This window comes from Nerophis lumbriciformis, linkage group LG01, assembly GCF_033978685.3.
Source record: "Nerophis lumbriciformis linkage group LG01, RoL_Nlum_v2.1, whole genome shotgun sequence".
NCBI classification, from domain to species: Eukaryota; Metazoa; Chordata; class Actinopteri; order Syngnathiformes; family Syngnathidae; genus Nerophis; species Nerophis lumbriciformis.
The window spans coordinates 15,844,145-15,868,260 of NC_084548.2; the positions used below are offsets into that span (position 1 = coordinate 15,844,145).

Sequence of the window (24,116 nt, forward strand, 5' to 3'; positions counted from 1 at the left end):
GCCATGACGAGTTCATATCTAAACATGTTGTTGGCGCCTTAATAAACTACTGCCATTTGTTCACGTTAGCTCACGTTTACTGTAAGAGTTGCTTGATTTCCCATCTACAATTTATTTTATTTTTTAATTCATTATATGTATTTTTTTCCACATTATTTAAACTCCCTTCTCCCCATTTGAATATAGTAACATCACCAAACTGAATCCCGGGCGTGGCCACCGCTGCTGCTCACTGCTCCCCTCACCTCCCAGGGGGTGATCAAGGGTGATGGGTCAAATGGAGATGATAATTTCACCACACCTAGTGTGTGTGTGACAATCATTGGTACTTTAAACTTTTTTTTTTATTCTTTTTTTTATTTAAGCTCATGAAGTAAACAAACTATCAGTAACTGCTGAGATATGGAGAAGAAATGGGATTTGATCAACTTTTTTGTCCTTTTAGTAAATTATTGCTGTTTTTTGGCCATCATTTTGCTGACATGACATTTCCCAAAATGTTTTTTTTTTTTTATGTTAAATTCTAAAATGTCAATGTCCAATTCTTACAAAGGTGTACGATGCAGTTATTCAACAACACCCTACAGCAGTGGTTCGCAAACTGTGGCACGTGTACCACTAGTGGTAGGCGGGCTCCATCGAGTGGTGCACCAAACAATCGCTTGATTAAAGTACAGTGTTTTATTTTCCTACATTCAAACACAGTGTTACTGTTCAAACGGTGTGTAATGTTACAGTGGTCACGCTTGTCAAATAAAACTTCTGCCTTGTTTTAATGAATACTTGGGCCTACTACGCTACTCTATTGATGTAAGGGATGACCGGTAGAAAATGGATGGATGGATGCTGGAGAAATTTGAGTTAAAACGTAAATGTAAGGACTTTTATGTCTTGTTTGACAGTGAGAATAATTCAAATCCAATGTCCCTAGGGCAGTGGTTCTCAAGCCTACTTTACCAAGTACCACCTCAAAAAACACTTGGCTTTCAAAGTATCACCGTAATGACCAACTTTAAAATACAGTAGCGTAGTAGGCCTAAGTATTCATCAAAAACAAGGCGGAGGTTATATTTTATTTTTTAACATTTTGGCCACTCTAAGATTACACACAGTTTGAACAGTAACACTGTTTGAAGATAGGAAAATTAAAACACTGTACTTTAATCAAGTGACTTTTTTTTGGCCTACCACTCGATGGAGCCCGCCTACTCCTTGATGAGAACCACTTGATGAAAGTCCCCCCCTATATTCAAACAGTCTTACAGTTCAAACTGTGTTTAATGTAACAGTGGCCAAAAATGTTAAATATACTTTATAAATAAAACATCTGTCTTGTTTTTAATGAATACCTACGCTTGTGTATTTTAATGTTGGTCATTATGAGAGTTATTTTATGTATTTAAACCTAAATAAAAGGGTCAAGATTTTTTTTTAAATTAGGTTTGATTTTTTTTGTTTTTTAGGACTGATGTTTGAACAATTTGAGTTAAAACGTACAACGTAAGGACTTGTATGTCCTGTTTGACATTGAAAACAATTCAAATCGAATGTCCCTAGTACTACCATAATGACCAACTTTAAAATACAGTCGCGTAGTAGGCCTAAGTATTCATTAAAAACAAGGCAGTTTTTTTTTGTTTTTGTTTTTTTTGGCCACTGTAAGATTACACACAGTTTGAACAGTAACACTGTTTGAAGATAGGACAATTAAAACACTGTACTTTAATCAAGTGACTTTTTTGGCCTACCACTAGATGGAGCCCACGTAACCCTTGATGAGAACCACTTGATGAAAGTTTTTTTATTTTCCTATATTCAAACAGTCTTACTGTTCAAACTGTGTTTAATGTAACAGTGGCCAAAAATGTTAAATATCCTTGATAAATAAAACCTCTGCCTTGTTCTTAATGAATACCTAGGCCTACTACGCTAGTGTATTTTAATGTTGGTCATTATGGGAGAGTTATTTGATGTATTTACACCTAAAGAAAAGGGTCAAGATTTTTTTTTAAATTCCGTTTGATTTTTTTTTGTTTTTTAGGACTGATGTTTGAAAAATTTGAGTTAAAACGTACAACGTAAGGACTGCAATGTCCTGTTTGACATTGAAAACAATTCAAATCAAATGTCCCTAATAGTACCACCATAATGACCAAATTTAAAATACAGTCAGGTAGTAGGCCTAAGTATTCATCAAAAACAAGGCAGATTTTTATTTTTATTTTTTTTTGGCCACTGTAAGATTACACACAGTTTGAACAGTAACACTGTTTGATGATAGGAAAATTAAAACACTGTACTTTAAGCAAGTGACTTTTTTTGGCCTACCCCTTGATGAGAACCACTTGATGAAAGTTTTTCCTATATTCAAACACAGTCTTACTGTTCAAACTGTGTTTAATGTTAAATATACTTGATAAATAAAACCTCGGCTTTGTTTTTAATGAATACTTAGGCCTACTACGCTACTGCATTTTAATGTCGGTCATTATGGTGGTACTTGGAGAGCCAAGTTTTTTTCTGAGGTGGTACTTGGTGAAATAAGTTTGAGAACTATAAGCAAGTTTGCAACAAATAAAAACCAGTACCATTTGTTCAACTACTGAAGTATTAATATTTTCCACATTTAGTGTTACAATGATATCATGGCCTGAAGCAGACAAAGGGGTGGCAGCGTGGGCACATGAGTGGGTGAACTCACAGGATGCATGGTGACTACCTAACGACTACAGTTTTTTTGTGGAGGGGGAAGAAGTTGACTCACTTGCATGTGTGAAGGCGCAGACGGCCAACAGGAGAAGCAGCTGAACATTCATGGCGGTCAAATCCGGTCCTGGGCCGTGATGAATGAAGAGACTCCCGAGCGCACTTCTGGGGGTGTAGGGAGGGGGGTAGAGAGCAACGTCACTGAAGTCCTCACACGGCAGAGAGTGAGGGAGCCACAAAAAAAAAAAAACAACCCAAAAAAGGTCAAGAATGGAAAAGCCAAGGAGATCCGAAGATGTTTGGAGAAGAAGCTGTGGTCACTTTGTGGACGTGAGGTAGGCTGAGGGACTGGTCCACAGCTGAAAGAGAGAAAGACTGAGCGGCAGAGTGGAGGAGGGGTGTGGGCACTGACTCTGGGCTGGGTGGGTTTTGTGGATTTAGGGGTGGGGGGTGGGGGGGGGCAGGTTTGTGTTGGGAGGAGGGCACTAAGAAGAGATAAAAATCATATTGAAATTCACAACACTTATTTATGAGGATACAAAGAAAAGTTGTGCACATAGAAAAAATGAATGACTAATGCCTTGCTGAAAGGTCGTGGTGAAGTAGTTGTTGCATGCAAAGCAGGCAGAAGAGACGCAGCAGTGGGAACACGGTGTGACTTTCTCACGAGCAAAGAGCACAAGGGTGGTCTGCAGAGCTGACCGGCACTTGGCTGACACCTGTTGGCCGACACGCCGAGCAGCCTTTGGGGGTTCACGCAGAAATGGATGAAGGTCGTGAGTGTATTACGGTGGTGGGGATTCAAAGTTGGGTTCAACCACAACCACGACCACGACCAGTAGATGGTGCTAGAGCAGGGGGCGTCAAACTCATTTTATCTCAGGAAAATCTATTTCCACGTGGGCCGGAACGGGAAAAATTAATGGCATGATAACTTAAAAATACTGTACAACTACGGCAACTTCAGATTGTTCTCTTTGTTTTACTTTGGCTCAAAATTAGAAAAAGCACATTCTGAAAATGTACATATCACAAATAGTCCTCTTGACAAAACACTTCGAGTTAGTTGAAAATTCTGAGGGGAAAAAATTGGTGCAGTTTCAAAAACACAATGAACTTAGACTTCATCTCAGTGTATCTACACAGCAATTCAACTTTAAGTCAAAACAAAATAAACCATAAATAAAAACACTTCTATATATCAACTACCTCATTTGTCATTTCCACTGTTCATTTAATATCCTTTACTTTTATCCTATTTGTATATAATTGAGTTTTGCATTATCTGTATGTAATACTGGCTGCATTTCTGATAGTTGTTTTTGTGCCATGTTGTTCCAGACCACAGCAAACATTACCGAGCTTGCCAAAAAGTGTAATAAAAATATTAAAAGAAGACAGCCTACCGTTTCCTTTAACTTGGACACACACATCTATACAGTAGCCTTGTGGTTAGAGTGTCCGCCCTATGATCGGTAGGTTGTGAGTTCAAACCCCGGCCGAGTCATACCAAAGACTATAAAAATGGGACCCGTTGCCTCCCTGCTTGGCACTCAGCATCAAGGGTTGGAATTGGGGGGCAAATCACCAAAAATGATTCCCGGGCGCGACCACCGCTGCTGCTCACTGCTCCCCTCACCTTCCAGGGGGTGATCAAGGGTGATGGGTCAAATGCAGAGAATAATTTTGCCACACCTACTGTGTGTGTGACAATCATTACTTTAACTTTAACTTTAAAAGCCAGTAATTTCCAGGAGTTATCTCACCTTCTTTACTCATGGTTTCTAATGTTGTAGAAATGTGTAGAATAAATATTACATTTCAACATTTCTGTCAATTAAGATTTTCTTCAGCCTGCGACCCCTGCCCTGGGGTCCCATCTATAAAACTTCTGAAAAAGTAAATAAATGAACACTGAATGGTTGTGTTTTTACAGATCACACACTTTGCATGGAAACTTTTTGGCCCTGTTGCAAGTTTCGTCGATGAGATTCTGGCTGAGTTCAATGCCAAATTAAAAAGAAAGGCACATGGCCCACTTTTTTTGGGGGAACTTTGTCCTCTGAGCAGATTCGTGAAGTCAGAGGTATGGGATTCTTCCACACCAAACCCGTCTACCCATTTCTTTGTGGAGCTTGCTTTGTGCAACGTGGGCCGGATGGGTTGTACTTGTATAGCGCTTTTCTACCTTCAAGGTACTCAAAGCGCTTTGACACTACTTCCACATTTACCCATTCACACACACATTCACACACTGATGGAGGGAGCTGCCATGCAAGGCGCTAACCAGCACCCATCAGGAGCAAGGGTGAAGTGTCTTGCTCAGGACACAACGGACATGACGAGGTTGGTACTAGGTGGGGATTGAACCAGGGACCCTCGGGTCGCGCACGGCCACTCTTCCACTGCGCCACGCCGTCCCTGGGAGAATCATGGCATGGTAACTTAAAGGGGAACATTATCACCAGACCTATGTAAGCGTCAATATATACCTTGATGTTGCAGAAAAAAGACCATATATTTTTTTAACCAATTTCCCAACTCTAAATGGGTGAATTTTGGCGAAATAAACCCCTTTCTAATATTCGCTCTCGGAGCGATGACGTCACAATGTGACGTCACATCGGGAAGCAATCCGCCATTTTCTCAAACACTGAATCAAATCAGTTCTGTTATTTTCCGTTTTTTCGACTGTTTTCCGTACCTTGGAGACATCATGCCTCGTCGGTGTGTTGTCGGAGGGTGTAACAACACGAACAGGGACGGATTCAAGTTGCACCAGTGGCCCAAAGATGCGAAAGTGGCAAGAAATTGGACATTTGTTCCGCACACTTTACCGACGAAAGCTATGCTACGACAGAGATGGCAAGAATGCTTGGATATCCTGCGACACTCAAAGCAGATGCATTTCCAACGATAAAGTCAAAGAAATCTGCCGCCAGACCCCCATTGAATCTGCCGTAGTGTGTGAGCAATTCAGGGACAAAGGACCTCGCTAGCACGGCAAGCAATGGCGGCAGTTTGTTCCCGCAGACGAGCGAGCTAAACCCCCTGGATGTCTTGACTCACACCGTCCCTTATGCCACCGTAGATGATCAAGAGAAGAATATCGACCCTAGCTTCCCTGGCCTGCTGACATGAGGGTATGTCTCCAGAATATATTAATTGATGAAAACTGGGCTGTCTGCACTCTCAAAGTGCATGTTGTTGCCAAATGTCTTTCATATGATGTAAACCTAGTTCATAGTTGTTAGTTTCCTTTAATGCCAAACAAACAAGGCAATCGCCGAATTCGTCCTCGCTTTCTCCCGTGTCGCTGGCTGTCGTGTCGTTTTCGTCGGTTTCGCTTGCATACGGTTCAAACCGATATGGCTCAATAGCTTCAGTTTCTTCTTCAATTTCATTTTCGCTACCTGCCTCCACACTACAACCATCCGTTTCAATACATTCGTAATCTGTTGAATCGCTTAAGCCGCTGAAATCCAAGTCTGAATCCGAGCTAATGTCGCTATAGCTTGCTGTTCTTTCCGCCATGTTTGTTTGTGTTGGCTTCACTATGTGACGTCACAGGAAAATGGACGGGTGGTTAAAATCAGGCACTTTGAAGCTTTTTTTTAGGGATATTGCGTGATGGGTAAAATTTTGAAAAAAACTTCGAAAAATATAATAAGCCACTGGGAACTGATTTTTAATGGTTTTAACAATTCTGAAATTGTGATAATGTTCCCCTTTAAAAATACTGTACAACTACGACAACTTCAGATTGTTTTCTTTGTTTTACTTTGGCTCAAAATAGAACAAGCGCATTCTGAAAATGTACATATCACAAATAAGCCTCTTGACAAAACACTTTGCGTTATAGTTGACAATTCCGAGGGGAAAAAATTGGTGCCGTTTCAAAACCACCATGAAGAACACAATTAATTTAGACCTAATCTCAGTGTATCCACATCAGTGTTTTTCAACCTTTTTTGAGCCAAGGCACATTTTTTTCATTAAAAAATGCGAAGGCACACCCCCAGCAGAAAACATTAAAACATTAAACTCAGCAGCTGATGTTGACAATAAAAGGTTGTTCTCGCAAGTGTTGGATAAGAATTCAAACCAAAACCAACCATGCATGACTATAGCTCTTGTCTCAAAGTACTGTCACACCACGCCGTAACTTATTTGGAGTTTTTTGTGTCTTCCTGTGTGTAGTGTTTTAGTTCTTATCTTGCGCTCCTATTTTGGTAGCTTTTCCTGTTTTGTTGGTATTTTCCTGTAGAAGTTTCATGTCTTCCTTGAGCACTATTCCCCGCACCTGTTTGGTTTTAGCAATCAAGACTATTTAAGTTGTCGCTATCCTTTGCGGGGACATTGTTGATTGTCACGTCATGTTCGGATGTACTTTGTGGACGCTGTCTGCTCCACACGTTGTAAGTCTTTGCTGTCGTCCAGCATTCTGTTTTTGTTTACTTTTCTTTTGCCTAAGCTTCAATGCCTTTTCTTAAGCGTTAAGATACCTTTTTACCTGCACGCTGTCTTCTGCATTTTGGAATCATCTAATAATAATAATAATAATACCTGGGATTTATATAGCGCTTTTCTAATTACCCAAAGTCGCTTTACATGTAGACAAAGCAATCTACAAAGCAATTAGCTACTTGCTGTCACCTACTGATATGGAAGAGTACAACATGGTTACTCTGCCGAGCTCTAGACAGCACCGACACAACGGCAGATTATTATTACTGGTTTGCAAAAAATATTTTTACCCCAAATTGGTGAATTGACATATTCTCCCACGGCACACCAGACTGTATCTCACAGTGGTTGAAAAACACGGATCTACACAGCAATTCCACTTTAAGACATAGCCCATCTGGGAATGAACAAAAACAAAAAAAAGCATAAATAAAAACGCTTCTATGTATCAACTACCTCATTTGTCATTTCCACCGTTCAATTTCTTAAAATTTGCAAAGACGACAATAATTTTCACAGAACTATATAGAATGTGCAGTGTCTCATGCTGCATAAGTGGGGTTACCAATTGTTTATTGCAGTGTCTTTCAACCACTGTGCCGTGGCACACTAGTGTGCCGTGAGATATTGTCTGGTGTGCCGTGGGAAATTATGCAACTTCACCTAATTGGTCCAAAAAATATTTTTTCCAAATCAATAATTATAACAATGTTCCGTTGTCTAGTGCAGTGTTTTTCTTTTTAGGTATGTAAAAGGTATGTAATGCTTAAACCAAAAATGAACAAAAGGCAAGTCCCGCTAGGAAAAGGCACTGAAGCATAGGGATGGCTGTGCAAAACAAAAGTAAAACTGAACTGGCTACAAAGTAAACAAAAACAGAATGCTGGACGACAGCAAAAACTTACAGCGTGTGGAGCGGAGACAGCGTCCACAAAGTACATCCCGTACATGACATGACAATCAACAGTGTCCCCACAAAGAAGGATAGCGTGCGCACAACTTAAATAGTCTTGATTGCCAAAACAAAGCAGGTGCGGGCAATGGAACTCAAAGGAAGGCGTGAAGCTGCTACAGGAGAACACCAACAAAACAGGAAGGGTCACCAAATTAACAGCGCAAGACAGGAACTAAAGCACTACACACAGGAAACAACAACAAACTCAAAATAAGGCATGACAACCTGGTGGAGTTTCATTTTTTAACCTTTTCTGCCGGTGGTGTGCCTTCGTATTTTTTTTTTATGAACAAAATGTGCCTTGGCTCAAAAAAGGTTGAAAAACACTGGTTTATTGTACCCCTGTTTGTTTTACATTGGGTGGAGGAGGAGGAGTCGGTAAAACCCATTTTCCTTGCATACTAGAAATGCTATTGCGACATCCAGTGGACTCATTTAGAACAGCAGTTTCTTTAGTTTAAAAATGCAGCTTAATTTTACACTTAGCAAACTCATCTCACGGGCCGCATGTTTGACATCCCTGTGCTAGAGTGACATTCCCAAAAGAGTTACAAGTGTATTTTTTTTTTTACTTTTCACCAAGTACCACATCAAAAACACTTGGCTCTTCAAGTACCACCATAATGACCAACATTAAAAATACAGTAGCGTATTAGGCCCTTTTTCGATTACGCTTGCACCTCCTGGTACCCTAGCACCTCCAAAACCCTCAAATCTAGACTCCAAACATCCCAGAACAAGCTAGTCAGGTTACTTCTAGACCTCCACCCCAGATCACACCTCACTCCTACCCACTTCTCCAAAGTGGGCTGGCTCAGGGTGGAGGACAGAGTAAAACAACTTGCACTGAGCCGAGTCTATAAAATCCGCTACACCTCCCTGATACCGAAGTACATGTCAAACTACTTCCTTAACGTAAATGACCGCCATAACCACAACACCAGGGGGAGCTCCACTAACCACGTTAAACCCAGATTCCGATCTAACAAAGGTCTTAACTCATTCTCCTTCTATGCCACATCAATATGGAATGCACTCCCAACATGTGTAAAAGAAAGGGCATCTCTATCCTCCTTCAAAACCGCACTAAAAGAACACCTCCAGGCAACTTCAACCGTAAACTAACAAACTTCCTTTCACATCCTACCTCCCCGGATTGTAAATAATCAAATGTAGAAACTTATTCTTATGCTCTCTGATCTACATCTCTATGTCCACTACTTTCTGTACATATCCTACCAAGTCAGTCCTACACTGTTCCAATGTCCATTTCTCTGATGATGCAATTGTTGATGACTGAAGTGTTGATATCAACCAAACCTAACCCCCCGTCAGACCCCGGATTGTAAATAACGTAAATAATTCAATGTATATACTCTGATGTTTATCTTGTGTGATGACTGTATTGTGATTATAGTATATATCTGTATCATGAATCAATTTAAGTGGACCCCGACTTAAACAAGTTGAAAAACGTATTCGGGTGTTACCATTTAGTGGTCAATTGTACGGAATATGTACTGCACTGTGCAATCTACTAATAAAAGTTTCAATCAATCAATCAAGAAGGCGTAAGTATTCAATAAAAGCCAGGCAAAAGTTTTATTTAGCAAGTAGTGCTAAATTGTGCAGCCCTTTGAGACACTCGTGATTTAGGGCTATATAAGTAAACATTGATTGATTGAGGTATATTATAACATTATACACAGTTTGAACACTGTTTGGATATATAAAAATAAAACTGTTGAATTATGATATTTAATCAAATGATTATTTGGCATACCACTAGATAGAGCCCGCGTACCACTAGTGGTACCCATACCGCAGTTTGAGAATCCCTGCGATATAAGCTTTGTTGGCAACCCATTCCAAAAGGTCAGACGAAGACCGAAGAAACGTTATTCATAAGTAATAATGAAACTTCAATTACTCTCTTCCAAATGGGATGAATACCTTTCACATTTGAATTGATACGGTACCAATACACGGTATCTGGGAATCGATTCCGCTACTCAACAGTTCCAATATTCGGTACTTCTGTGTGAAGTGAAGTGAAGTATATTTATATAGCGCTTTTCTCAAGTGACTCAAAGCGCTTTACATAGTGAAACCCAATATCTAAGTTACATTTAAACCAGTGTGGGTGGCACTGGGAGCAGGTGGGTAAAGCGTTTTGCCCAAGGACACAACGGAAGTGACCAGGAGGGCGGAAGCAGAGATCGAACCTGCAACCCTGAAGTTGCTGGAACGGCTGCTCTACCAACCGAGCTATAAAGCCCCGTGTGTGTGTTCATGTGTTAATAAATGTTCATGGTTTCAAAATAAAAAACATTTTTTTATTTGACATTTAACACTAAGCTTGTTTTCTTAATTTTTTTAAATCTCATTTGCAAGTATTATATAGTAGACTTTGCATGCAGTTGCACTTCCAAGATGCGAGATGGCAGTAGCGTGTTGCCTATTCAGAGAGTAGCTTTTACCATTAAGTTGAATCTAGTCTTTTGTCGAGCCCTACATAATGTTTATACCAGACCTGGGCAAATTAAGACCCGGGGGCCGCATGCGGCCCGTTAAGCTTTTCAATCTGGCCCGTCGGGCATTCCCAAATAATTTTTTTAGATCTTTAAGATGGAAACTGTAGCTGCCATTATGATGTGCAGTGATGTTTCCAAATTAGCATAAGTCTTGAACTATACCAGGGGTCGGCAACCCAAAATGTTGAAAGAGCCATATTGGACCAAAAATACAAAAACAAATCTGTCTGGAACCGCAAAAAAATTAAAAGCCATATTACATACAGATAGTGTGTCATGAGATATAAATTGAATTAAGAGGACTTAAAGGAAACTAAATGACCTCAAATATAGCTACAAATGAGGCATAATGATGCAATATGTACATATAGCTAGCCTAAATAGCATGTTAGCATCGATTAGCTTGCAGTCATGCAGTGACCAAATATGCCCGATTAGCACTCCACACAAGTCAATAACATCAACAAAACTCACCTTTGTGCATTCACGCACAACCTTAAAAGTTTGGTGGACAAAATGAGACAGAAAAAGAAGTGGAATAAAACACGTCCTGGAAAGTCGGAGAAAGTTATACATATAAACAAATTATGGTGAGTTCAAGGACCGTCAAAATTAGTAGGACAAAACGGCGCTCGCCAAATACTCGAATCAGTGAAGCTGACAGTGTGCTTTATACATACTTGCCAACCCTCCCGGATTTTCCGGGAGACTCCCGAAATTCAGCGCCTCTCTCGAAAACCTCCCGGGACAAATATTCTCCCAAAAATCTCCCGATTTTTAGCAGGAGCTGGAGGGGGCGCGGCCTCCAGCTCCTGCTAAAAATCGGGAGCCATGTGGCCCTAAGTGAGGACAGCTTTTTTTCACAACGGGAGGACAACAGGGTGACAAGAACTAAATCATTCAGACTAGAGATAAATTGTATTATTATGTTTATCTTACCTAAAAATAAATATATTTATTAATTTAAAAAAAAAAAAAAAAAAAAAAAGAAATACATTTTTACTATATTTTGCTAAAAACATCAAAATTAATTTTATTTTTATTTGTATATTTTCTGACTCCTTATTACATCAAGCCATAGAATTATACATTAAAATAAACATATTTGAAATAATTAATTTTAAATTATCATAATAATTCATTTAAAATGACCATATTTAATTATCAAAATAATTGCTTGTTTATCAACAACTTTAGCATTTTATTCATTACATTTTGAAGCTCTCAGAAGCCAAGTTATGTTATATTCCTTAAGATTTATTTATGCAAGTTTGAAGTATCAATTATCTAAACACAGTTTTGTTTGCATATTTTCAGGATGTAGATATATATATATATATATATATATATATATATATATATATATATATATATATATATATAGAAATACTTCACTTGGTGAATTCTAGCTGTCAATATACTCCTCCCCTCTTAACCACGCCCCGCCCCACCCCTGACCACGCCCCCCGCCACCCACCTCCCGAAATCGGTGGTTTTAAGGTTGGCAAGTATGGCTTTATAACAATTAGGGAGGTTTGTGTCATGTTTGTCCTCCTACAGAAACCATATTAAAACAAAAAATATATTTTTTCCCCCTCATCTTTTTCCATTTTTCATACATTTTTTAAAAAGCTCCAGAGAGCCACTAGGGCGGCGCTAAAGAGCCGCATGAGCCGCGGGTTGCCGACCCCTGAACTATACAAAGTATTTCAATGGTTGGAATCTGCACTTTTGCATGATATCCTAGTTACTATGGTAATCTAATTAGTTACTATAGTAATCTAAGTCACGGCAGCTCAGTCGAGGCACCAAGCAGTGTGGGTGGGGAGCGTTTCCACAGAGTGTTTCCAGAGCCTGAAATGCGGGTGTCAGGGACAGACGCGGAAGGAGATTTTTACAACAAAGTTCTAAAGCTTAGTGATATACCACGTAGGTGTTTTTTTTTTACATATTTTGCTGTGTTTGTTGCATTTGGCTTGATTATATGTCGAACGAAAGGGGGTGTGACGTTCATATGTTGTCAATATTCAGTGTTTTATCGTTCATAGTTAATATTGTAAATCCCACATTCTTTATTTCATGTACATTCTGGATGTCTCATTCAGTAAAAATGGTTTTGATTCCATTCCGTTTTTTAAGGCGGTCTGTCATAATGTTTTCAGCATTAAATCAGACATTATGAAGTTTTGTATTAGTGTTCCTAAAAATCTGATATACCGGCCCCCAGACACATTTTTTTCTCTAAATGTGGCCCCCCGAGTCAAAATAATTGCCCAGGCCTGGTTTATATTGTAAGTATTGTACTTAATGCACACCAGATGTTTGACTGTTGTGTGCATCTTAGTTGTAGTTTTATTTACCAAATGTGGAGGTGTTGAGATTGCCATGTCAAATTGTTCATGCTAATCAGTGGCATGTTATGCTAAATCCAATGTAAATTAGCATAATGCTAGCACATTTTGATAAGTGGAGCCTTACTGTGAACTTGCGTGTTTTTCTATCACTGGCTCCTCACCTGGCAGTCTGACTAAGTCCGCTCTAAGGGGCGGTTGAGCGCTTGTTTACCTGCCAAGTGTTGGAGCCAGTGTTTAATCTGCAATCGGACGTGACGTCACGTGCAACGAAGATATCAAAAATGTCACTGTTTGATTTTACGTGATTCAATACCGGGGAGTACCGACGGAATTTGGTAAGTGCCTGTAAAAGTAGCAAATTCGGAAGCCATTTCAAGTTCCAAACCCCACAAAATTGACAAAAAATAAATTTCACTTGGAACAATTATAGTTTTATATGAGTAAAAAACAATGCAGAATACATGTAAATGACGAATTAAGTAATTAAGGGAGGGGAGATCCACAAGTTCTTTCTTGAATTCAATATAATTGTATTTACTTTATCAAAGTGCACTTGTCATTTTTTTTGACTCCACGGTGGCTTAATTTGTAGTCGTACTCAATTAAAAAAAAAAAAAAAAGACTCATTTGTTGTACCCAGTGTTTGGCAGCATAGGGAAATCAAGGTAGCTCTGTAGTGATTTAATTTTGAGGACTTCCCTCTCCCTAGCTCAGTGGTTCTTAACCTGGGTTCGATCGAACCCTCGGGGTTCGGTGAGTCGGCCTCAGGGGTTCGGCGGAGGTCAAGACACACCGACTCATCGTGTAAATACAAACTTCTCGGCGTATTACGGATACGGCAACAGCTGACTGGTTTGCAGGTGTGTAATTTGTTGTGAGTTTATGCACTGTGTTGGTTTTGTTGTTTGAACAAGGTGATGTTCATGCACGGTTCATTTTATGCACCAGTAAAAAAACATGGTAACACTTTAGTATGGGGAACATATTCACCATTAATTAGTTGCTTATTAGTATGCAAATTAGTAACATATTGGCTCTTAACTAGTCATTATTAAGTACTTATTAATGCCTTATTCGGCATGGCCTTATTATAACCCTAACCCTCTAACCCTGACCCTAACCCTAACCCAGGGGTCGGCAACCCAAAATGTTGAAAGAGCCATATTGGACCAAAAATACAAAAACAAATCTGTCTGGAGCCGCAAAAAATTAAAAGCCATATTACATACAGATAGTGTGTCATGAGATATAAATCGAATTAAGAGGACTTAAAGGAAACTAAATGAGCTCAAATATAGCTACAAATGAGGCATAATGATGCAATATGTACATATAGCTAGCCTAAATAGCATGTTAGCATCGATTAGCTTGCAGTCATGCAGTGACCAAATATGTCTGATTAGTACACCACACAAGTCAATAACATCAACAAAACTCACCTTTGTGCATTCATTCACAACCTTAAAAGTTTGGTGGACAAAATGAGACAGAAAAAGAAGTGGCATAAAACACGTCCTAGAAAGTCGGAGAAAGTTATACATGTAAACAAACTACGGTGAGTTCAAGGACCGCCAAAATTAGTAGGACAAAACGGCGCTCGCCAAATATTCGAATCAGTGAAGCTGACAGTGTGCTTTATAACAATTAGGGAGGTTTGTGTCATGTTTCTCCTCCTACAGAAACCATATTAAAACAAAAAATATATTTTTTCCCCTCATCTTTTTTCATTTTTCATACATTTTTGAAGAAGCTCCAGAGAGCCACTAGGGCGGCGCTAAAGAGCCGCATGCGGCTCTAGAGCCGCGGGTTACCGACCCCTGCCTTAACCAAAGAACTCTAAATTAAGTCTTTATTACTTAGAATGTTCCCCTAATGTCCAAATAACTCTAAACTAAGTCTTTATTACTTAGAATAAGTTCCCCATACTAAAGTGTTACCAAAAACATATAACTTTGTCTTGAATTTGAAAAAAAAAAACATTTTTTTTTTTTTTTTACTAAAGAAGGGTTCGGTGAATGCGCATATGAAACTGGTGGGGTTCGGTACCTCCAACAAGGTTAAGAACCACTGCCCTAGCTACTTCATCCAGCTCTTCCCAGGGGACCCTGAGGTGTTCCCAGGCCAGCTGGGAGACATAATCTTTCCACCGTGTCTTGGGTCTTCCCCGTGGCCTCCTGCTGGTTGGACGTGCCCTAAACTCCTCCTCAGGGAGGAGTTCAACACATTACTGCCATCTTGCGGCTAAAGTAGATAGCGCATCCCCCCCCAATTTGTCACGTTTCTTGTGTCAGGTAAACTGCAATGAATGGGACCATGTTAATCGTCTTCCTACTGTAATTGCATTGCTTTTATAATTTTATAATGCTGTGAAATATCTTCACAGCAGTTTACTGTAACTTTCGAACTGTGAATTTGCAGTTAATTACAAAAAGTCACACATAAATGCTGTAACTTCACCTACTGTACAAGAGTGTACAATGTAGTCTACTTAAGAGACCAATCAGTTTGAATTTACAATAATTTGTTGTGATATAAGAGGACTATGACAAAGTATTTTACTGTGAAATTTGTTTTGAAAGGATGCAATATTTTTTTATAGTCAATTTTTGTAATGTTACAATTAACTTTGATTGCAGTATTTTACCGTGACAAAATACTGTTAGATGCTGTAAAATTCCTGAAAATTTTGACAGTGTATATACAATCGTGGTCAAAAGTTTACATACACTTGTAAAGAACATAATGTCATGGCTGTCTTGGGTTTCCAATCATTTATACAACTCTTATTTTTTTGTGATAGTGATTGGAGCACATACTTGTTGGGTACCAAAAAAAATCATGAAGTTTGGTTATTTTATGAATTTATTATGGGTCTATAAATCAAATCTGCTAGGTCAAAGGTATACATACAGCAATGTTAATATTTGGTTACATGTCCTTTGGCAAGTTTCACTGCAATAAGGCGCTTTTGGTTTGCCATCCACAAGCTTCTGGTTGAATTTTTGACCACTCCTCTTGACAAAATTGGTTGCAGTTCAGCTAAATTTGTTGGTTTTCTGACATGGACTTGTTTCTTCAGCATTGTCCACACGTTTAAGTCAGGACTTTGGGAAGGCCATTCTAAAACCTTAATTCTAGCCTGTTTTAGCCATTCCTTTACCACTTTAGACATGTGTTTGGGGTCATTGTCCTGTTGGAACACCCAACTGTGCCTAAGACCCAACCTCCGGGCTGATGAGTTTAGGTTGTCCTGGAGAATTTGGAGGTAATCCTCCTTTTTCATTGTCCCATTTACTCTATGTAAAGCACCAGTTCAGTTCCATTGGCAGCAAAACAGGCCCATAGCATAATACTACCACCACCATGCTTGACGGTAGGTATAGTGTTCCTGGGATTAAAGGCCTCACCTTTTCTCCTCCAAACATATTGCAGGGTATTGTGGACAAACAGCTCAATTTTTGTTTCATCTGACATCACATGGACAAAGATAAGACCTCCTAGAGGAAAGTTCTCTGGTCAGTTGGGTGTTCCAACAGGACAATGACCCCAAACACACGTCAAAAATGGTAAAGGAATGGCTAAATCAGGCTAGAATTAAGGTTTTAGAATTGCCTTCCCAAATTCCTGACTTAAACATGTGGACAATGCTGAAGAAACAAGTCCATGTCAGAAAACCAACACATTTAGCTGAACTGCACCAATTTTGTCAAGAGGAGTGGTTATAAATTCGACCAGAAGTTTGCCAGAAGCTTGTGGATGGCCACCAAAAGCGCCTTATTGCAGTGAAACTTGCCAAGGGACATGTAACCAAATATTAACATTGCTGTATGTATACTTTTGACCCAGCAGATTTGGTCACATTTTCAGTAGACCCATAATAAATTCATAAAAGAACCAAACTTCATGAATGTTTTTTGTGACCAACAAGTATGTGCTCCAATCACTCTATCACAAAAAAATGTAGAAATGATTGGAAACTCAAGACAGCCATGACATTATGTTCTTTACAAGTGTATGTAAACTTTTGACCACGACTGTACATGTTTGTTTGCTTTTTAATATAAACAAAATGTGCCACTGTAGTAAAGCATCAATAGCAGAAGCATGGTTAGGGCAGTAAAAATGTTCAATTACATTTTAATCAACACTGAAACAGATCTGTAACCGTTGAACCATACACACATTACCTATGACACACAAAAAAAGCACATATTTACAATATAAGGACGATATTTACACACAGTGTCTCCTGAAGAACAAATAATAATAATAAAAAAAAATCCCCACCAATCTGCAGTTATTTCCTTCTTAAAGGGAAAATGATGAGAAATATTGTGTTATTTACATAAGGACAACAACGCACAAACAACTGATATAATGCTGGTCACTGTAATACAGCATTGATGGCAATAATATCAAAGAGTCTTCTTTTTTTTTTGTTTTCAACTTCCTGTTCACGTCCAGTTGATACAAACATGGTTTCTTTTGAGCAATGTGGAGCTGTACACTTAAAAGAAAAAAAACACTTTTTCCACACAAGGACTAGAACACAATGGATAAAAGAAGAGTTGTTCCCTCGTTACCTGATCCGATTTTCCACAAAAATCACTTCTTTTTTTCTCGTTAAACGTACTTTTTCACTACAATTGTGCAAAAGATGCTCGTCTTCACCTCAAAATGAGTCATGGCTGACCTTTGTTATAAATCATATACAAACCCCGTTTCCATATGTGTTGGGAAATTGTGTTAGATGTAAACATAAACGGAATACAATGATTTGCAAATCCTTTTCAACCCATATTCAATTGAATGCACTACAAAGACAAGATATTTGATGTTCAAACTCATAAACTTTATTTTTGCAAATAATAATTAACTTAGAATTTCATGGCTGCAACACGGGCCAAAGTAGTTGGGAAAGGGCATGTTCACCACTGTGTTACATGGCCTTTCCTTTTAACAACACTCAGTAAACGTTTGGGAACTGAGGAGACACATTTTTTAAGCTTCTCAGGTGGAATTCTTTCCCATTCTTGCTTGATGTACAGCTTAAATTGTTCAACTGTCCAGGGGTCTCCGTTGTGGTATTTTAGGCTTCATAAAGCGCCACACATTTTCAATGGGAGACAGGTCTGGACTACAGGCAGGCCAGTCTAGTACCCGCACTCTTTTACTATGAAGCCACGTTGATGTAACACGTGGCTTGGCACTGTCTTGCTGAAATAAGCAGGGGCGTCCATGGTAACGTTGCTTGGATGGCAACATATGTTGCTCCAAAACCTGTATGTACCTTTCAGCATTAATGGCGCCTTCAGAGATGTGTAAGTTACCCATGTCTTGGGCACTAAAACACCCCCATACCATCACAGATGCTGGCTTTTCAACTTTGCGCCTATAACAATCCGGATGGTTCTTTTCCTCTTTGGTCCGGAGGACACGACGTCCACAGTTTCCAAAAACAATTTGAAATGTGGACTCGTCAGACCACAGAACACTTTTCCACTTTGTATCAGTCCATCTTAGATGAGCTCAGGCCCAGCGAAGCCAACGGCGTTTCTGGGTGTTGTTGATAAACGGTTTTCGCCTCGCATAGGAGAGTTTTAACTTGCACTTATGTAGATGTAGCGACCAACTGTAGTTACTGACAGTGGGTTACTGAAGTGTTCCTGAGCCCATGTGGTGATATCCTTTAAACACTGACATCGCTTGTTGATGCAGTACAGCCTGAGGGATCGAAGGTCACGGGGTTAGCTGCTTACGTGCAGTGATTTCTCCAGATTCTCTGAACCCTTTGATGATATTACAGACCGTAGATGGTGAAATCCCTAAATTCCTTGCAATAGCTGGTTGAGAAAGGTTTTTCTTAAACTGTTCAACAATTTGCTAACACATTTGTTGACAAAGTGGTGACCCTCGCCCCATCCTTGTTTGTGAATGACTGAGCATTTCATGGAATCTACTTTTATACCCAATCATGGCACCCACCTGTTCCCAATTTGCCTGTGCACCTGTGGGATGTTCCAAATAAATGTTTGATGAGCATTCCTCAACTTTGTCAGTATTCATTGCTACCTTTCCCAACTTCTTTGTCACGTGTTGCTGGCATCAAATTCTAAAGTTAATGATTATTTGCAAAAAAAAAAATGCTTATCAGTCTGAACATCAAATATGTTGTCTTTGTAGCATATTCAACTGAACATGGGTTGAAAATGATCTGCAAATCATTGTATTCCGTTTATATTTACATCTAACACAATTTCCCAACTCATATGGAAACGGGGTTTGTACATGGTTTCAGAATTACTACATTTAGGATGCAAGAATCCGAGTGTAGCCAGTGTTGTCTGAGCTTATTCTACTGTACTTTCTTTCGATGACAAATTACTGTTTTTTGTTGTGTTTTTTTTTTGTCCCAGGAGCCAACAACTGAACGTTGCCGTCACTTTAGGACGCAAACGGCTTCAGATGACCAATCGGTGAAACACCCTGAGAATGTGACAGCATGGATTCGTACATAAAAAAACAATGTCAAGAAGAAACAAAAAGAGAGTGGGTGCATAGAATTCTTCTGAAAGGATATGTTGTGATGCTTGTTTTGACCAGCAGATGACGCTCAACTCCCGCATTCTCCTCACCCTGCGTGTCCTCATTTCAGATAAGAACAGGTAATACAAGCAGTACAGAGAATTCACAAAGAAAAACCAAACAGTTGTTTTTAAATTAATATCCTTCTGTTTGGAACATATGTTAAATTCACAGGATGTGTGTGTGTGTGTGTGTGTGTGTGTGTTCTGGCAATGCTTACTTAATGGGGACATCACTCTCTTTACACAGTCACCTTTATGGGGACCTCTGACGGTATGGGGACAAAAAAAAAAAACAGGTCCCCTAAAGGGAAACCTTTTTAAATGATAGTCAGATCCATTCTATATCCTTCTATATATGGTAGTTGGAGCTATTTGGAGTCATTACTGCTAAATAGCAGTTTTCAGTAATGTCACAGATCAGTGACCGAGTGGTTAGAGTGTCCGCCCTGAGATCGGTAGGGTTGTGAGGTCAAACCCCGGCCGAGTCATACCAAAGACTATAAAAATGGGACCCATTACCTCCCTGCTTGGCATTTAGCATCAAGGGTTGGAATTGGGGGTTAAATCACCAAAAATTATTCCCGGGCGCGGCCACTGCTCCCCTCATCCCCCAGGGGGTGATCAAGGGTGATGGGTCAAATGCAGAGAATAATTTCGCCACACCTAGTGTGTGTGTGACAATCATTGGTACTTTAACTTTAATTTTAACTTTAGAAGATGCAGGATTTGCTTTAACATTTAAGTGGTGAAACTTCCTATAAGAGGACAGCTGTAGTGCTGTATTCTGAGGATCATGTCATATTTAATTAGAATTTTATTTTTTATTTTTTTTAAAGGGGAACATTATCACCAGACCTATGTAAGCGTCAATATATACCTTGATGTTGCAGAAAAAAGACCATATATTTTTTTAACCGATTTCCGAACTTTAAATGGGTGAATTTTGGCGAATTAAACGCCTTTCTAATATTCGCTCTCGGAGTGATGACCTCACGTTGTGACGTCACATCGGGAAGCAATCCGCTATTTTCTCAAACACCGAGTCAAATCAGCTCTGTTATTTTCCGTTTTTTCAACTGTTTTCCGTACCTTGGAGACATCATGCCTCGTCGGTGTGTTGTCGGAGGGTGTAACAACACGAACAGGGACGGATTCAAGTTGCACCAGTGGCCCAAAGATGCAAAATTGGCAAGAAATTGGACGTTTGTTCCGCACACTTTACCGACGAAAGCTATGCTACGACAGAGATGGCAAGAATGTGTTGATATCCTGCGACACTCAAAGCAGATGCATTTCCAACGATAAAGTCAAAGAAATCTGCCGCCAGACCCCCATTGAATCTGCCGGAGTGTGTGAGCAATTCAGGGACAAAAGACCTCGGTAGCACGGCAAGCAATGGCGGCAGTTTGTTCCCGCAAACGAGCGAGCTAAACCCCCTGGATGTCTTGGCTCACACCGTCCCTTATGCCACCGAAGATGATCAAGAGAAGAATATCGACCCTAGCTTCCCTGGCCTGCTGACATCAACTCCAAAACTGGACAGATCCGCTTTCAGGAAAAGAGAGCGGATGAGGGTATGTCTACAGAATATATTAATTGATGAAAATTGGGCTGTCTGCAGTCTCAAAGTGCATGTTGTTGCCAAATGTATTTCATATGCTGTAAACCTAGTTCATAGTTGTTAGTTTCCTTTAATGCCAAACAAACACATACCAATCGTTGGTTAGAAGGCGATCGCCGAATTCGTCCTCGCTTTCTCCCGTGTCGCTGGCTGTCGTGTCGTTTTCGTCGGTTTCGCTTGCATACGGTTCAAACCGATATGGCTCAATAGCTTCAGTTTCTTCTTCAATTTCGTTTTCGCTACCTGCCTCCACACTACAACCATCCGTTTCAATACATGCGTAATCTGTTGAATCGCTTAAGCCGCTGAAATCCGAGTCTGAATCCGAGCTAATGTCGCTATAGCTTGCTGTTCTTTCCGCCATGTTTGTTTGTGTTGGCTTCACTATGTGACGTCACAGGAAAATGGATGGGTGGTTAAAATCAGGCACTTTGAAGCTTTTTTTAGGGGTATTGCGTGATGGGTAACATTTTGAAAAAAACTTCGAAAAATATAATAAGCCACTGGGAACTGATTTTTAATGGTTTTAACAATTCTGAAATTGATGATAATGTAACTTTAGAAGATGCAGGATTTGCTTTAACATTTAAGTGGTGAAACTTCCTATAATAGGACAGCTGTAGTGCTGTATTCTGAGGATCATGTCATTTTTTCTTTTTCTTTTTTTTTTAAATTTTTTTTTTATAAATGGTCCTCAGTAGTCACGTACAAATTTGTATGAATTATGCAAAATTATTTAAATTTGGTCCCCATGAACCATATTAACTCTTTTTCCCCAGTAAGAATGATCAGCACATTACTTCATCAATCCAGAGATTTAAAGCCGTGTATGAGCTAACTGGGCAGTGGCCTCATTTTTTTCTGCCTCCACAACCTGTAGAAAGGGTGGTCCCCACAAGTGATGATCAAAAACTTGGTCCCCATTCCAAATGATAACCAGTATGTGTGTGTGTGTGTTTTTATTTATTTATATATCTGCATGTCTGTATATGTGTATGTGTATATATATGTATGTATAAAATGCATTTACATTTCACAGATGTTTTGACAGCTTTCGCAACTTGTCAGCCATGTTGGCACAGTGTCAGGTGTTGTTTACAACTTGGTCCACTTGCAACAATTTGATTGTCTTTACACTTGTCCTCCAGCTACATACACCCCCGCCCCCCCCCAAAAAAGACTTCTTTTATCCCTTTGGATTGTCTTCTGAGTTCATTTCTCACTGGCGTAAGAAGCTGACTGTACAGTCCTACACCTCGACGGACATCAACACAGGTTATCTCTTACTCCCTGTGTCCGCTTATACTATGGAGTCCCAGTCAAAGTCGTCCTGGATGTCGTCTGCAGCCAGCATGCGCCTCACCTGGAAGTGTCCTGGGGGAAACATGTGCTGCTGCTGGCTCAGCTGGCCGTGATGGCCTGGACAAGAGGAAAAGCCAAAATGATTTTTATCATTTTGTATTTAGTACAGAGCCTTTAAAGCACGTGGTTATAAACATTAGACAAGGCTTGATCATGTGGAATTACTCAAACAGAACAATAGTAGGTAGGAAAAACACTAATGCCTCGGTCTCCTTAGACCAGGGGTCGGCAACCTTTACCACTCAAAGAGCCCTTTTGACCAGTTTCACAAATTAAAGAAAGGGGTCTGTATGTGTGGGGGAGCAGGGTTGAGGTGGGGGCGGGGTTTGGTGGTAGCAGGGGTGTATAATGTAGCCCGGAAGAGTCAGGGCTGCATGGGATTCTGGGTATTTGTTCTGTTGTGTTTATGTTGTGTTAAGGTGCAGATGTTCTCCCGAAATGTGTTTGTCATTCTTGTTTGGTTTTGGTTTAAAGTGTGGCGCATTATTAGTAAGAGTGTTAAAGTTGTTTTATATGGCCACCGTCAGTGTAACCTGTTCCTTGCTGTCTCTTGCGTGCGCAAGTAGAAGATGCATACAACAAAAGGCTGGGCTGGCACACTGTTTATACAGATTGTAGAGGGTGCTAAATGCTGTACCATCATGGCACGCGCTTATTATTATTGTTAGGGTGAAAATCGGAGAATATTAATCCCGGGAGTTTTCTGCGAGAGGCACCGAAATCCGGAAATCTCTCGGGAGGGTCAGCAAGTATGCAGCTGAGCCGCATCAGAGTGATAAAAGAGCCGCATGCGGCTCCGGAGCCGCGGGTTGCCGACCACTGCCTTAGACCAATAGTTCTTAACCTGGGTTCGATCGAACCCTTGGGGTTCGGTGAGTCGGGCTCAGGGGTTCGGCGGAGGTCGAGACACACCCGACTCATCGTGTAAATAAAAACTTTCCCTATCAGCGTATTACGGATACGGCAACAGCTGACTTGCAGGGGTGTAATTTGTTGTAAGTTTATGCACTGTGTTGGTTTTGTTCTTTGAACAAGGTGCTGTTCATGCACGGTTCATTTTGTGCACCAGTGAAAAAACATGGTAACACTTTAGTATGGGGAACATATTCATCATTAATTAGTTGCTTATTAACATGCAAATTAGTAACATATTGGCTCTTAACTCGTCATTATTAAGTACTTATTAATGCCTTATTCGGCATGGCCTTATTATAACCCTAACCCTCTAATCCTGGCCCGAACCCTCTAACCCTAACCCTAACCAAATAACTCTAAATTAAGTCTTTGTTACTTAGAATATGTTCCCCATACTAAAGTATTACCAAAAACATATAACTTCACTAATGAAGGGTTCGATGAATGCGCATATTAAACTGGTGGGGTTTGGTACCTCCAACAAAGTTAAGAACCACTGCCTTAGACGCATCCTCGCTCATCCATGCGGACTGGACACTGGCCAAGAGTTAGTGGGCGGCCGACGGTGGAGTCGGCTCTCTTGGTTGCTTTGTTGGGTCTGCTCCTGTTTCTGGC

The 24,116-nt window shown here is 40.0% G+C and overlaps 2 protein-coding genes across 4 annotated transcripts in view; both read right to left on the bottom strand.

Annotated features, from left to right (window-relative positions):
* The window catches only part of pdpn (podoplanin), a 39,309-nt gene extending 36,173 nt beyond the window's left edge, over window positions 1-3,136 (bottom strand). The window contains exon 1 of the mRNA XM_061976012.1: window positions 2,765-3,136. Within this exon, the coding sequence (XP_061831996.1) occupies window positions 2,765-2,816 (52 nt within the window). The 5' untranslated portion in view covers window positions 2,817-3,136. The remainder of the gene's footprint in view (window positions 1-2,764) is intronic.
* Window positions 3,137-21,394: 18,258 nt separating this feature from the next.
* LOC133616582 (forkhead box protein J3-like) overlaps window positions 21,395-24,116 on the bottom strand; it is a 202,263-nt gene continuing 199,541 nt past the window's right edge. For 2 of the 3 annotated variants that reach the window (XM_061976044.2, XM_061976036.2), the window contains one exon: window positions 21,396-22,643. In XM_061976044.2, the coding sequence (XP_061832028.1) occupies window positions 22,525-22,643 (119 nt within the window). In that variant the 3' untranslated portion in view covers window positions 21,396-22,524. Of the gene's footprint in view, window positions 22,644-24,116 lie in introns of all 3 variants that reach the window. The other variant, XM_061976052.2, reaches the window with a different exon arrangement.